The sequence below is a fragment of the Manacus candei genome, unplaced genomic scaffold (assembly GCF_025592945.1).
Source record: "Manacus candei isolate 608988 ecotype Guabito, Panama unplaced genomic scaffold, ASM2559294v1 h1tg000042l, whole genome shotgun sequence".
NCBI lineage: Eukaryota > Metazoa > Chordata > Aves > Passeriformes > Pipridae > Manacus > Manacus candei.
The window spans coordinates 1,420,361-1,435,041 of NW_026138090.1; the positions used below are offsets into that span (position 1 = coordinate 1,420,361).

The window sequence follows — 14,681 nt, forward strand, 5'->3', positions numbered from 1 at the left end:
ACCAGTCAGGCAGTACCATTTTCCAATGTTCAGGCCTCCATTCCTTATTTGCCCTTTTTTTTTTTTAAGTCACAGCCTCTAAATTTGGGTACCACAGGTAACACAGCATAGCAGCTTTTGATGTGGCATCTTTTGCTGGCCACCTACTTATTAGATTGCTTCCATGCTCTCCAATCAAGGGGTACAGAATATTTTTAAGCCACAGGAATCCAAGAAGAGACCAGACGATGTCTTTTTCCTCGTTTACTCACAGTTTGCAGCCTGTCTGCCAAGCAGCCACTCTTTAAATGTAAGACCTGCAGTTCACCTTTATGCAACTTGTCTTTCACTTCAGAACCCACAGCCTTCCCTTGAGGTCTCATTGGATGAGCAGTTCTTATACTCTGGGGTCTTTAGGTGCCACAGGAGCCAGGAGGATTTGCAGGGAGGATCTAATGACTCAGGTGGTTTGCTTTTTGGATCCAGCTTGAGAGACGACAGCTGGCTGGAATACAGTGGGTTTCCAAGTAAAATGCTCCTTGCCTTGGCCTTGCCCTCCCTAAGTGTGTTCTTGTGGTTTCCATTTGTGTTCAGAAAGAAAGGAAGTTCCTGTTGTCTGCTCCAAGTGCGATTGAGCTTGTTGGCCAGAAGACATCACAAGCAATAAATCCCTCCTATCCAAAACAATCTATCCTTCTCTGTGACCTATATGAGACCCTTCTGACATCCTCTGCCAATTCTTTTTTCGGTCTGGCTGCTGGTAACCCTGTACACTCTGACTGGCACTCCCTGAGCACTGGTGAAGGCTTGAGCTGGCAGACACACAACCCACTCCTGACTGCCCATGGTGGATCCCAAAAAAATGCTTTCAGCATTTCAATGGCTTCTATAGCAGCGATTTCACCAACAGCTCAGGGTGATTCTAGACAGAAAGGACCTGTAATTGAAATCTGAGCACGGATAAAGCACAGGGAATCAGCTTCAGCTGCATTGCCCATCCTGCAATGGGACATCTATTTTACATACATTTTACTGGCTAGGAAGAATCCTAGAGCTTGGGCCCATTTTTGTATGAGCTGTTTGAAATCTGAAGCACGGTGCCAAGAAGGATCAGTGCTCCCAGATTGCCATTTGGACAGCAGGTTACGTGAGTTTTCCCTGTATGTCATTTCCATACAGGAATTTCCATACAGCACTGGACCAACAGCATGTCTGCTCTGTTTAGTTCTGTCTCTAACCTTGATCAATGCCAGATGTTTTGCAGGAAACCACATTCCACAGTGCAGTCTGATATTCCCCGATAGGTGAAAAAGGCTCCCTACCCCTCCTGATGAGGAGCAGGGCACATTCATCACACGGCACGTGGATGTACGACACAGAGGTTAATTGAGGCTTGACCTGAAGTCAGTCCAAGTCACTGAGAGCCTTGATTTCAATGTGATTTGGATTAAATCAGTAGGTTCCCACTGAGCAGCCAGTTTAACTCCAGTTCATATGCTTTAGAATCCTCACCTGGCAGACATGAACAGCTCCTCTGATTTTGCTGGTGCTGCACCACTTGGAGTAACTGAGGATCCAGGCCAACAACACTCTACATCCTGCTTCCAGACTCACTCTCTTGTTTTGGTGGTTTTTGTCAACACATAGCAATCACAATATCCTGTGTCCCTCACTGTTGGTTTACACCAGAAAAATTACCTTTACACTGTCTGAACAGTGAGTAGGGACAGTTGGGGGTTATAGGAGATACTCAGATCACCCTGAGTGCTTTGGCAAAACATGGATTTTCCTCTTGGAACTTCCCATATTCTAAAGTGCAGGATTTCCTATCTGCCTTGGCATGGATGGATGGAAAAAACAATTCACTTAAAATAAACAGTTCCCAGGAGATGTGGAGCCAGAGAAGGGACTGCCCCAATGCTGAGCACAAGGCCTGAAGGCCCAGTTCAAAGCTCTTAAAAGACAATAGCAAAAAAAAAAAGTCCTATTGAGATGAATGGGATCAGCCCTGTATTCATTAAGCTTCAAAGTTCTCACATGCTTGTGCAGAGATACCACACAGACACAATCATCCACAGAAAATAGATTCAGCTCTGCCAGGCCACTCCTTGCGAAGTGATTAGGGCCCCACAAGTAACAAAACTATGGGCTATAAAATCCCTCCTTACCTTCAGCTTTCCCATTGCCTTTCTGCTTGCTGTTTCGGAGGGGAGGCACTTCCAGTGACACTATTCCTGAGTTCTCCAGGATGTTCACCTCCACTCGCAACCTCCCCACCAGCTGCTGGGGCCGGATGCTCACCGTGTACTCGTATTTTCCCAGTCTTCTTTGCAAAAGTTCTTCATAGTGCAGTACAAACCTGGCCTGCATCTTGCGAGGAATGAACACAGAAGCTCTGAATGTCTCGTAGCCATTCTCCCTGGAAGGAAAATCCAAAGACACCTTCACAGCCCATACACGTGACACGTTACCTCCTCCAGTGAATGACGAATCTGGACTTTGTTGGTTCAATAATAATATTTCTTCTCACTGAACATGTGAAACCAGCAAGAAAGAAAACACTGTAATGCTTCACAAAGATTTGGGCACGTATGAGGCTTCCACAGACGGAAAGGTCTTAAAAGACAAGATGACTTCTTATGGGGAGGAATATGACTGATATGTGTAACAGGTAGAAAGGCCAGAGGAAAGGTTGTCTCTTTCACAGAATATCTGAGTTGGAAGGTATGCACAAGGATCATCAAGTCCAGCTCTTAAGCGCATTCACCTCCCATGCAGGGATCAAATCCACAACGTTGGTGTTATTATCACTATGCTCTAACCAACTGAGATTTGCAAGACCTATATTTCATAGAATTACAGAATATTTTGAGTGGGAAGGGAACTTTAAAAATCATCTAGTTCAACCCTCCTGCAATGAGTAGGAACATCTTCAAGCAGATCACACTGCTCATAGTTCCATCCAACCTGTCCTTGACTGTTTCCAGGGATGGGGCATCCACCACCTCTCTGGGAAACCTGTTTTTTAAATGTATTAATGCATTTAATTCTTGACTTCGCCACTGCTGACACACTGCCATTAAGATAGCAAAGTATAAATGAATCCTTCTTCCCTAATAGTGTGGTTTATAGCTACAAACTCAGTGGGGAGAAATAGGACCCTTAAGAAAATTCCAGCAGTGGACATTTCTCTAAAAGAATTCTTCCAGCTGACCAGAGTGTGCCAGCAAGTCTCACAGCATAAAACTGTCATCTTTCTGTTCTTTAGTGGTGCAACCATGACTGGTAGTAATTGCCTATACAAGAGGGTGCAACACAAGAGAAATCTAGTGTTTACTCTTCTCTCTTTCAGGTTCTGCCAGTCTGTGTCTGGATACTGAGACAGCATCCTTTGGTAAAGGTTCAGGACAGATTTTTCCTACCACAAATTTGTCTAGTCACTCTTTGAACCCATATCAAATTTAGCATCTACAATTTCCAGTTGCGAGAAACACAATTTATGGGAGGAATACTTTAATTTGTATGGTTTAAACCTGCCATCCACTCAATTGAATTTCTCTAGTTTTTCTATGGAAGAGAGAAAATAAAGATTCCTTAATTTTTTTTCTACATGTTACTCATTAGTAACAGATCTCTCTCTCCCTCTCCACAGCTAAACATTTTTCTGGTCTGAAAATCATGGCCTATTTAGCTGTTTCTGAATATGTGCTGATGTTGGAATAGTGCTACTATCCCAGATAACTGGGAATACCGCAGGATTTTCCAGAGCAGCAAAAGCCAAAAATCTCTTTGCGAGACGTTTGGGGGAATTTGGGCACCTGGGAAAACAGCCCACAGTGCTGCTCATGTGTGTTCAGGTGAACACACAGGCTTTTGGATCACTAAAGGGATGGGGTTTTCTACCAGTGCTTGGCTGAGAGGACTAAACACAGTCAAGCACTGAGAACAGGGCAAGTAAACAGGACTGCAAAGGGCTTCCTGTGGTTCTACCACTGACTAACTTCATGGTATTGAAATTGTAACTCATGGAATTTCTGTGTACTCCCTCCTGCTTAAGCCATAACCACCAGTAGGGATTGCAATGGCCACATCCAGCTTATTCTGGGTTTTGGGGGGTGGATGGCAACAGTTTGGCAAGGGCTGTCTGGAACAGTGACCCAGATGTCTTGCTGGAATGCAAATATCACTAACTTATTTTATAATTAGTGGGCAGCCCAGGGCCTGTTGAGCTCTCCTGAGCACCAGGATGTCCCCCTGGGTAGGAGACACCTCCTAAGGTTACTCCTCAAGGCTGAGAGTACCCTTGCTTCAAGAGATTCTTGGTAAGTGATTAATTGCATCCCAAACTTTGAAATCTTAAGTGCTGTAAAGGACTGATTGCACATTTATAATCCTTTAGACATAAATCACTGACCAAGTCTGGGACTAGGAGTGGATCCAGCCACACCTGGGCTCCTCTCTGAGAAGGAGTTCAGAAAGAAAAGGAGTTCTTTCTGAACTTCATGGTTCAATGGGAGGATCTCCCTGACAGTTCTGTCTGACCCTGCTCTCTATGCAGTAAATAATCAAGCGTACCGTGCCACTGAATCTTGTTGAACCACCATCACATTTATCATTGAACTTTGTTAACTTACTGCTTTATATAAATAAGGTGCATTGCTGCTTCTATCTTGAAGCAAAGCAGGTGACTCCATCCACGACAGCACCTTCATTTTCCTACCTGCCATTCAGGAAGTAACAAGAAATCTTTCCCTCAGTAGAACATCCTGAAGCATCCTGGAGGTGAAAATGTTGTGTGACAGGGTGAGAAAAGGCCACGTGCAGTTTTACATGACTTGGAGTGTGGGAATGACACCAGGCGCTGCAGATAACATTCTGTTTAGCTGCCTCTCCCTATAAATCCATGCATGGGGATGCCAAAGCAGCCAAGACAGAGATGGCAGGAGAGTATATAACTTTCCAGAACACAGCCAAATGCACAACACTTACCTTCCATCTGTGGGGCTGGAAGGTTTCTTATCCCTTGTTTTGTCATCGCTGCTGTTTTTCTTTTCTTTCCCTGTGACCTCTCCGTAGTAAGTCTTGTTGCCGATGCTCCTGGAGAGACCAGAGGTGTCAGCATGATCACTCTGCACCCATGTACAGTGACAGCTCCACAGATTGCTGTAGATGAGTTCACAGACTGTGCACAGTGAACAGTCTACGTGTGCTGCTGGTGTAACTCTCCTGGAGTCACTCGAGTCGCTGAGTCAGAAGCTGACTTAGAAGTTCCCTGGCTGGTAATACCAGCACAGTACATTTTTAGCCCAGGAGTTTGCCTCTCCAAAATGCCAGTCTGGTAGGTAATCTCTGAAGCGTAAGGATGCAGCAGAAAGCAAAACAATTGCCAAGAATCCCAACAAGAACTTTTTATGTTTGTTCTGGGATCCACCATCTGTGTGAAGGCACATGGAGATATTCAGGATGGCTGCTCTCAAGAAGCTACCTCTCTGACTAAGTGTTTCTCCCTTGGAATGAGTTACAGAGCAATGCAGTCCACAAGGAAACAACCCTTAACATGTATTTTGTGTGGCCAACAGCAAAAGTCTGTTATTCCTCCTACTCAGTCCAAAAGCCTCTCTAAAACAATGAGTCTCCTATCTGCTATGGTCAGATCTGAAGCTGTGGCTTCAATATCTACCCACAGAGAGGATCTGAGCATGACCAAACCAAACACATTTTTGATACAAGAGCTTAATTTATTCCTTAATAAGTCATTTCAGTATGAACTTGGTTGCCCTCTACATGACTTATTATCCACAGAGAATTCCTGGCACCTCCAGCAGCCGATGAACCTGTTTGATGGTTGGAGTTGATTCCTGCTCCACTGACACTGTAGAGTAACAAGAACAATGGAACAAGAAGTTTCTTAGGCACCTGAGTCAGTCAGGGAAGATAATTATCATGTGCCAGTGTTGCTGAAACTTTAGCTTGAAAGGTTTCTGTGGTCTTGGAGAGATTTTTCTGGTTCAGATCAGAGACAGAGGAGGAGAAGGAAGCTGTTAAAAGACACTCAGATGGGAAATAGAATAGTTTCCTTCCACATTTACACTGAGGACTTGAATTTAGTATCCTGTAATCCAAGGGACTTACTCTGTGTTTTGGGGCCATGCCCAATCTCAGGTGGAGTGTAAAGTGTGTGTGTGTTTCTATTTTCCCCAAAGAAATGCAAAAAGGCCTTGATACAGTCCTGCTGAAGACTTGCTAGCTTTGGAAATCCCAGAGAACCATGTGTGGGATGGGAGAACCATTGCCCACCCAGCTGCCAGCATTACTTACTCACATGGTAAAGTTGGAGATGAAGGCTGCAGCTGGGATCTGCATCTCAAACACGGCTTCCCGTGCCTCGGATCCGCTGTTCACCATCGTGCAGGACACCGTGGTGAAGGCATAGCGGGAAATGATTGTGGATCTCACGTTGAACTCAGACATCCGAGGCCTGGTTTCCTGTGGGGATCAAAAGGTTAACACTGGCAGCTGGATAACACACCCCTTCAGTGTTTCAATGGATTTAACGCTTAATATGCTCAAGCAAATTCCCGCCCTTTGAGTATCAGACACCTCTGCCAAAACCAGTTGACAACAGGCAAGGTGGGCTTGCCCTCAGCATTTCAGATGAGCTTTGAAAGGTAAACCAGGGACATGGCACTGCCTTTGTTCATGCACAGAGGCCACAGTCGTTCTCCAAAGCTTGGGAAGATTCTGAGAGCTCTGATTATGCCAGCCTGTATGTTGTGAAACACACTGATAAAATCCATCTGTGTCCTAAACTGCAGCTTTCAACTCTGACTGCGTGAGAGGAATAGGATTAGTCCCTTACGGCCTGGGAAGAAAAGACCAAAATATATTCCCACGGGGTCCAGAACTGTGTCACAGAACCTGGCCTCTGTAGTGTGCACAAGAGCAGATGGAAGGTTTCCTGAAAGGCTGAGATCACTGTGTGTGAAGCAGCATCTTCAAATTCATACAGTCAGATCCATAAGTTGTGTAAGCAGAAAAACTGCTGTCAATGGAGTCAACCGAGTCCTCCTCTGCTGAGAATCCATGCTGGAAGTCTCAGCCAATAGATAGAAGAGACTTAATAAAAAACACTGACACTGTGACATCTCAAGCAAAGTATTTTAAGCTTTTTAGCCCACACTGGATTTCTTCCAGCAGAGAAGCAGCAGAGACAGCAATGAATGACACACGATGTAGCAATGGAAGCTAAAAGCCAATTTCTGCTTCTTGGGAATGTGTTTTCGTGCACAAGTCTAGGGTTGGAGCATTTCTCCAGTCTAATGTGTTTTTTCTGACAGCAACATCTCCATGGAGCTCAAATGTTTTCTTCCTGGAAGACTTCAGTGTATTTAACTGTAAGCAGCCCTTACAAAAAAAACCCCTGTGCGTTGACTTAAACAATCAAAGACCAAACCTCCAAAAGCAGAAGGGAGCTAAAGGGTAAAATACACTGCAAATACAGAGGAACTTCACTTAGCCAAATACAAAGAGACTCTTCCTACTGAGGTTGATAAAAAGTCATAGTCACGTAAGACTTGTGAGGACAAGAACGTGCTCTTCAGCTGCATGGCCAGACCTTTTTTCAGAACAAAAATAATTTTGGCAAATGGCTCAAGAAAGGGAGCAAGTGTTTGTATGAGTATGAAACAAGCACATTTCTTCAGTAGCTGATGGCATCAGAAGTGATTGAGCATCCAATTAACCAAGCTGCCAGGCTAGTGAATTCCAGGCAAATGGAAGAATGAGAATCCACTGGAAACAACCACAAAATTGCCAGCAGACTTGGCATAAAGCCCCTTCTGCCTACACTTTCAAGGCTTGGAAAGACTGAAAAACTTGTCTCAGATGAACCCAATCATGATGGATATCTTTAACAGCTGGAGAATATGTGATGAGCTCTGTGTCCATGATCATCCTGCTCAGTTCACATGGAGCACATAGACAAGAGATTAGGACTTCCAGGGTGGGATTTGTCTCACTGATTTCAGGCAGCTCAGTGTGATGCATTTAGACTGGAACACCCCTGCTCAGATCTAATGTCCCACCCTCAGGCCATTGGTGGCTTTTACTCAATTGCTGATGATTAGAACTAGATCCTGCTGTTCTTAGGACGTTCCCTGATGTTATAGGCATGTCTTTCCACCCTCATTATCCTGAAGCTGGAGAGGATGGGGAGTTTTGATTGGAAGTAGGCTTGTAGGAATGTTTTCACATACAATGAGGGGATGCTTCATTCAGTCTTCTACACCCCTAATTGCCTGTGGCATAGCAAGAGATACAGAGGATTTAATAACAGTAGAAATAGGAAGAATCTGAAAGTACAGCAAATTCTTTGGTTTCAGACCTTCTGCATCCACTCCTGTGTGCTGCTGTCAGTCATAAGCTGTGGGTTCAGACATGGATGACAGCTCAGCAGCAAAAGAAGATCAAGACCTTTGCCTTTCACTTGAGATACAAGGGGTTCTGCAGTGACATGCAGTGAATGCACTCAAACTGCAGAAAGTCTTTTGAATGTGGCAGAGAACATGAACTTGCCCTTGTTATGACAACAGCACGAGAATGGTTCTGTTGGGTGAGAACAAAAGCAGTTCTAACCCTGTAGCCTGTCACTGGCAGAGACCAAGAGTATGTGCTTAGAGTATAAAATCAGCTCAACCTGCACTAATTCTACTCAGAAATATTCTCTCTGTTTTCAGTAATCTGTGGCTGAAGGAACTCCTGAGTCAAGGGTGATATTTTTGTGCTTTATAAACCTTTATGGATTTATTTTCTATTATTTTACACAGCTGCTTTTTCAATCCATGTAAAATTTTAGCATCTGCAACATCTTGTAGCAAGGAGTTCCACAGCTTAAGAATATTTTATATGAAAACCCACATCATTTAGGGTTTTTTTTGCTAAATCTACTCTTTGCTGGCTTCAGCAAAGAGTCATAGAATCACAGAATGGTTAGAGTTGGAAAGGACCTCAAAGACCATCTTATTCCAACCCCCCTGCCGTGGGCACGGGCACCTTCCACTAGACCAGGTTGCTCAAAGCCCCATCCAGCCTGGCCTTGAACTCTTCCAGGGATGGGGCATGTCTCTATCCCACTGAACAACTCCAGTTCTGACACCCTCACAGACTGAGGAATGGCAAAAACAAATGAAATGAACACCCTTCCCTTTTCCTGGTGGACAGGAGTTGCTGTTAGAGGGATCAAATGCTGAATAAGGGCATCACATACAACTGAGGATGAGAGATCTGGTTCATCTTCCCATCCCTGCAAGGGATCTGCTATTCCTTGTATATAGAGAATATAAACGGTGGGGGCAGAGGCAGCTTCCAAACAGGTTGCTCAGTCAGGCTTGGCGGGCAGCCCAAGTTCCACTCTGTGATTCCTGTGCATTCCCTGGAGCTCTTGCACAATCCATCAGTGCCTGATGCTCTGACTTACAGCTGTGCAAATGCCTGTTTGTTTTCTGCCCTTTTTATCGAGGCCTTCAGAAGATGAGAGGCAGCACAAAGGAAAAAAAAAAAAAGCAAAACAAACCATTTGTTTAATATTATTATTACTGTGATTTATCATCCCTATTAAAAACAAAGTGAGGGAATGCCAAGGCAGCAGATTCACTGCTATGAGGCAGGTTGGCTGGATGCTTTATGGAGGTGTCCTGGTTATTATGATGAACTGGGAGCTGAAATTTTTTTGCCAAACAAATTGTTTTATGCTTGTTTACATCAAATGTTTGGAAAGACAGAAAAGAGCTGAAGATAAATGAAACCCATTCCATAATTTTGCCTTTATCAGTTGCTTTCATCAAAACAAACTGCCCGTGTCTCAGATTAGAAGTAATAAACTGGTAATAAGTCTGAGAGGTGTTTTCCTCTAGGCTGCTGATTCTAATCTGTCAAAGATCAAAGGCACTAGAAGCTATTAAGGTGATGGTTGTTCAGTGTGAAATGAGTTTCACCAGTTCTCAACTGGGAGGTCCCCAGAAAAGCCAGAAAAATAACTGGCTGTGAACAGCAATTCCACTGACTGCCTCACTACAGCTAACTCTTAGATTCCCATGCTGAAAGAAGGATATTGGCTTCCTTGTTTTCTTCCTTTCCTCAATAGATTTTGACGAACAGCAGAGATCTCCAAATTTCAAAGCAAACTCTGCCTTTCTCTCGAAATTCAGTGAGATTTCATCAGGCTTTTGTTCAGTGTGTGGTTAAGGTTTGTAACATTAGATGTTCTTTCTCCAAGTGTGAGGGTGAAAAGACGGATTGGGAAGCATTAGAAGAACCTGTACCTGTTGCACTGATCAAAATGAAAAGATTTCTTTTGCCTCTTAGAATCTCATTCTACCGATTCTACCATCACCCGCTGACATCCTGGGCACAGGGATGCACACACAGACACATACAGGGAAAGTGTGATTGCCCTGAGGTAAAATAAAGACAGGGTGTGATACGTACCAGCCTCTGCAGGAATTTGGCCTGTCTTGGGACACGGCGAGCGACCTGCAAAGAGTTAAGGGAGTTAGTGGAGCCTTCTCAGCTTACAGTAGACATGGCACTTGTTTGAACCCAGACACGGGGGTGTGCAACTGATCACCCATGGCCAGGTTCAAATGCTCCTCTGGTTAAAATTAAAACCTGAGCCTCTTCCACATTAACAGACCCATTGATCAAAGCTCAAGCAGTGGAATGCAGCTCTCTCAGGCAAGGAGGTACGGGGTGTTTTGAAAATGGTACTTGGCAAGAGACCTCCTTTATGTGATGACAGGAACCTCAGCCTTTAGCCCTGGCCCTGGGTGATGTGTCTCAGCTCTGGAAGTGTATTCCCTTATGGCTTCCTATGGAGTCACACAAAGCCTCTGTGTCTTTGCCTCTTTGCATGGTATATGGCACACTTCAGTCCCTGGAAGTATTGAAGGCCAGGCTGGATGGGGCTCTGAGCAGCCTGCTTCAGGAGAAGGTGTCCCTGCCCATGGGAAGGGTTTGGAACTAGATGACCTTTAAGGTCCCTTCCAACCCAAATCATTCCACGATTCTATGATTAGTTTAAATTAATATTAAAGCTTCAGGTCTATTAATATTACCTCAAGAGCAGATCTGTTGCCTTAATACTCTCCACAGGTGCTGTGGATTTATTATGCAGTGACAGAAAAGCACTCTTTATGTGCAAAAAGGGAATAAAGATATTTAAACTGAGACACAGACCTTATTATAAAATGAAGTACTTCACTTATGACAGTACAATCATATCACTGCATCACCCTCCACAACTCCTCTGACTTCCCTGCACATGGTGTCTCAGCTCAGCAACATCTCCAAATCAAATCTCTCCCCAAAGCAGAGAGTACAAGTCTCTTGTCAACGAGGGAAGCCAAGGACCTTCTTAAAATGTCAGTGGAACTCCAGAGAGCAGAGGAATGCGATGATATCTTTTTACCTGATTTGCCCTTTCTGTTGATTTACACTGAAATAACATCAGCCCTTGCCAAAGAGATGATTTTATGTCTGTTTATATCATGCCTTGAAAAGCTCAGGAAAGCCCAGTGGGGAAATTAAAGTCTCATCCACTAGAATCCTTATTATTTCCTGCTGCATTATTTAAGCCAACATCTTGTAAAATTAGAACCAAGGGAAAACAGCTCCCTTGGGAAATTGTCAATGGAGAGGAGAATTATCTGCACTTTAAATTTTGGAATAAACTTTCTGTCTGGGTCTGTTATATCAGGGAAGTAAAGCCCCTCAGGAGCCTACTGTGCCAGGCTGCAGAGTCTCCATCACTGTAGGTTCTTCAGAACAAGCCAGATAAATGCCTGTGAAGTTGGTCCTGCTTGGAGCAGGGGCAGGGATGGAGAACCAATAGTCCTCAGTACTCTTTTACTAAAGGTTTACCTTTTGAAACAAATCCACCTTGTTCTGCATGGTATGGTCACAGTAATATTTAATAACTAATTGGTGAAACTGGAACCTTGGTTACTGGTTTTATCTTTGCCCACCACACACCCACCAGAACCTTAGTTACTGGTTTTATCTTTGCCCACCCACATGTTTGCTTGCTTATTTGCACAAGAAGGCTTTGTATGACTTGGCCCCTTCAAGAGGTACCTTCTTGGCGATAACAAATGGACATCAGTGAGGAGCTAAGGAGCCCCAGATAGCAGTATCCTGTTTGGATAGGGCTTCATGACTGCTGCCAAAGCACTGGTGCAGGGTTTATGATCAGTCCATCGGACTGTGCTAATCAGGCAGCTTCACTAACACCATCTAACTGGAACAATTTCCCAATTACCATCAACCTTTAGCTTTACAGCCTTCCAAAACATTCATTAAAGACAAGTAATTGCTGGTAGTGACCCCATAACTTGTTGCCATCTGCTAGTCCTAGCATAGAATATGTAATACAAGCTGTGCAATGGATTTGTTTATAGTGTTGTATCTTGACCTAGGGGAGTACCTGCCTCTTCTTAATCTGGCTCAGGTGTTCAGTGAAGACAGACAGATGCCTTCTTCTAGACCTGGCTGTCCCAGGGGACTAGATCACCACTATCACTGCTGTTCTGGTGGGAGTTACTGCTGCCCTTGCTCTGCCAGCAACATAGCTCCTGCGAAAACAAGAAGCCTCAAGCAACATCAGCCACGTTATTTCAACACTGTGAGCCAGTCGTTGAGCTTTGCAACTGATTTTCCCCCTAAAGCAGGTATGTGAGTGTTTCCAGGTCCCACTCCACTGGCAGCACACTGGTGGAGATATTCTCTCCCACTTGGACGGGTGGGTCTGTAAGACAGTGTTGGTTTGTGGCTGAATTCCCCAAAAAGGAATATGTGTTCATAGTAATCAGGATTTACAACAAAGTTGCTCAGGTCCTCGTAGTGGAGAGAGCTGAACATTTCTGGGGAGAGATTCTTCCCATTCCAGGTGGGACGAGCAAGTGAATAGCCAGCTCTGAGACAGGTACAGGTATATATATGGAAAGTCTCATTCTTCCCACTTTTCCCTACTGCATGGCAGAAGATGCCAAATACAGGGAAATACTGACACTTTAAACACACTGGAGTATCCCACCTGACCTCCAGCAAGGCACAGGTATTCCACAGGTCCTGTCAGACCCACATGGGTGTCTCAGATGCTACAGAGCCTCTCTCAGATCTGATCAAATTTGGATAACAGATTGATGCCTTAAGTGACCCAAAGTCACGAGTGGTATCTGTTACAGACCTGAAGGATGTGAACACAGACCTGAAGCTCAGCCTTTTATAGAATCATAGAATGGTTTGTATTGGAAGGGACCTTAAATGTCATCTAGTTCCAAGCCACCTACTATGGGCAGGGACACCTTCCACTAGAAATGGATCACAGCCTCCCAAACCACCACCCAAACTCCCTTGCTAACTTGCAAAAAGTTCATTGCCCTTTCAGCACCATTTCCTCAGACAATCTAAGCCACAGAATAACACAACATAACAGCCCTCACTTGTAGAATAATGGATTTGTTTTCATTGTCAATAAGCATTTTAGAAGCTGAAATTTGTACAATTTGTTTCATCCAGCGCGAGTTAAAAATCCAGTACAGTAAAACCATAGGCAGAAAAACTTTCCTTCGAGCCTGAAATACTCTGAATTACTCAGACTGGCGTGTGGCCAGGACACTGCGTTAACTCCCTTGTCCCTGTGAAATGCCTCGTTAGCACAGCCGTGGGGATGTCGGAGTGAGCCCATCCCCTGGCTGTGGCACCCACTGCGGGAGGGTGATCTCCTGGCTTAGCACCTCCAGCACCTCCGACAACTTCCATGCTCCTTAAGAGCAGCCTCCCACGGAGCTGACCCGCAGGGACAGGTGGAATAAATGTGTTTTTATCAGACTGCCCTACATCTCGACGCTGATGGTTAAGAAGGGACAAGCCAAGCCCCGGCCACCTGCTGCTCCCGGACAACCACCGCCTTAAAACCTACCTGCTCCACGATGCTGGAGTCTGCCAGCAGCTGCTCCTCCAGATACCTGGCCATCAGCTCCGAGTCGGGCTGCCCCGCCGAGGTGGGGAAGCCCCAGCAGAGCCACAACCAAAGGATCATGTTGGAGGGGAGCGCCGGGGGGCTCCTGCCCCGCAGGTGAGAGGAGAAGCCCCGCTGCCGCCGCTGCTGCGCTGCCGGACCGGCTGCGGGGAGGCTGACAGGACACAACGACCCACCCTCTTCTCCTCCTTCCCGGCTCGGGACCGGCCCCTTTTCCACTTAGGGCGCTGCAGGGAATCCTTTCAGGGTTTCTATCCCTCAGCCAGGGGTCCCGTGAGCAGGAGGCACCGCCGTGCCCGTCTCGATGCCACTCTCACCCATCTTGCCCCATGCAGCAGAAAGGGGCGATGCTGGGGCTCCCTGAGGTGCTACCACTTGTCATTTTGGCACCAGCAGCACCCCGTGGTGGCCCTCAGCAAGGGGAAGGCTGAGGGGACATTTCCTACACCTGGCTGGGTGCTGAGGAAGGGACAAGGTGGTGCCCAGTGCCTCCAACCCACCCCCTTAGGGAGTACAACCACAGGATGTGCTTCAAGGCTGGGGCTTTCCCAAGGGGGGGGTGGCAAAACCCTCTGTGAAGGAAAAGCTTCTCCTGCTCCCCATCTGGAGAGCGCTGGTTGGTTCAGGAAAGCTGCTCCAAGGGCAGGGCAGAGCCCTCTCCACACCC

At 45.6% G+C, this 14,681-nt stretch overlaps 1 protein-coding gene across 2 annotated transcripts in view; it reads right to left on the reverse strand.

Annotated features, from left to right (window-relative positions):
- Positions 1 to 14,681, reverse strand: part of ITIH5 (inter-alpha-trypsin inhibitor heavy chain 5) — a 48,340-nt gene extending 33,659 nt beyond the window's left edge. For both annotated transcript variants that reach the window (XM_051795214.1, XM_051795213.1), the window contains exons 1-5: positions 13,955 to 14,681; positions 10,465 to 10,509; positions 6,302 to 6,465; positions 4,969 to 5,076; positions 2,148 to 2,398 (exon numbers count right to left, since the gene is read on the reverse strand). In XM_051795214.1, coding sequence (XP_051651174.1) covers positions 2,148 to 2,398; positions 4,969 to 5,076; positions 6,302 to 6,465; positions 10,465 to 10,509; positions 13,955 to 14,074 — 688 coding nt within the window. In that variant the 5' untranslated portion in view covers positions 14,075 to 14,681. The remainder of the gene's footprint in view (positions 1 to 2,147; positions 2,399 to 4,968; positions 5,077 to 6,301; positions 6,466 to 10,464; positions 10,510 to 13,954) is intronic.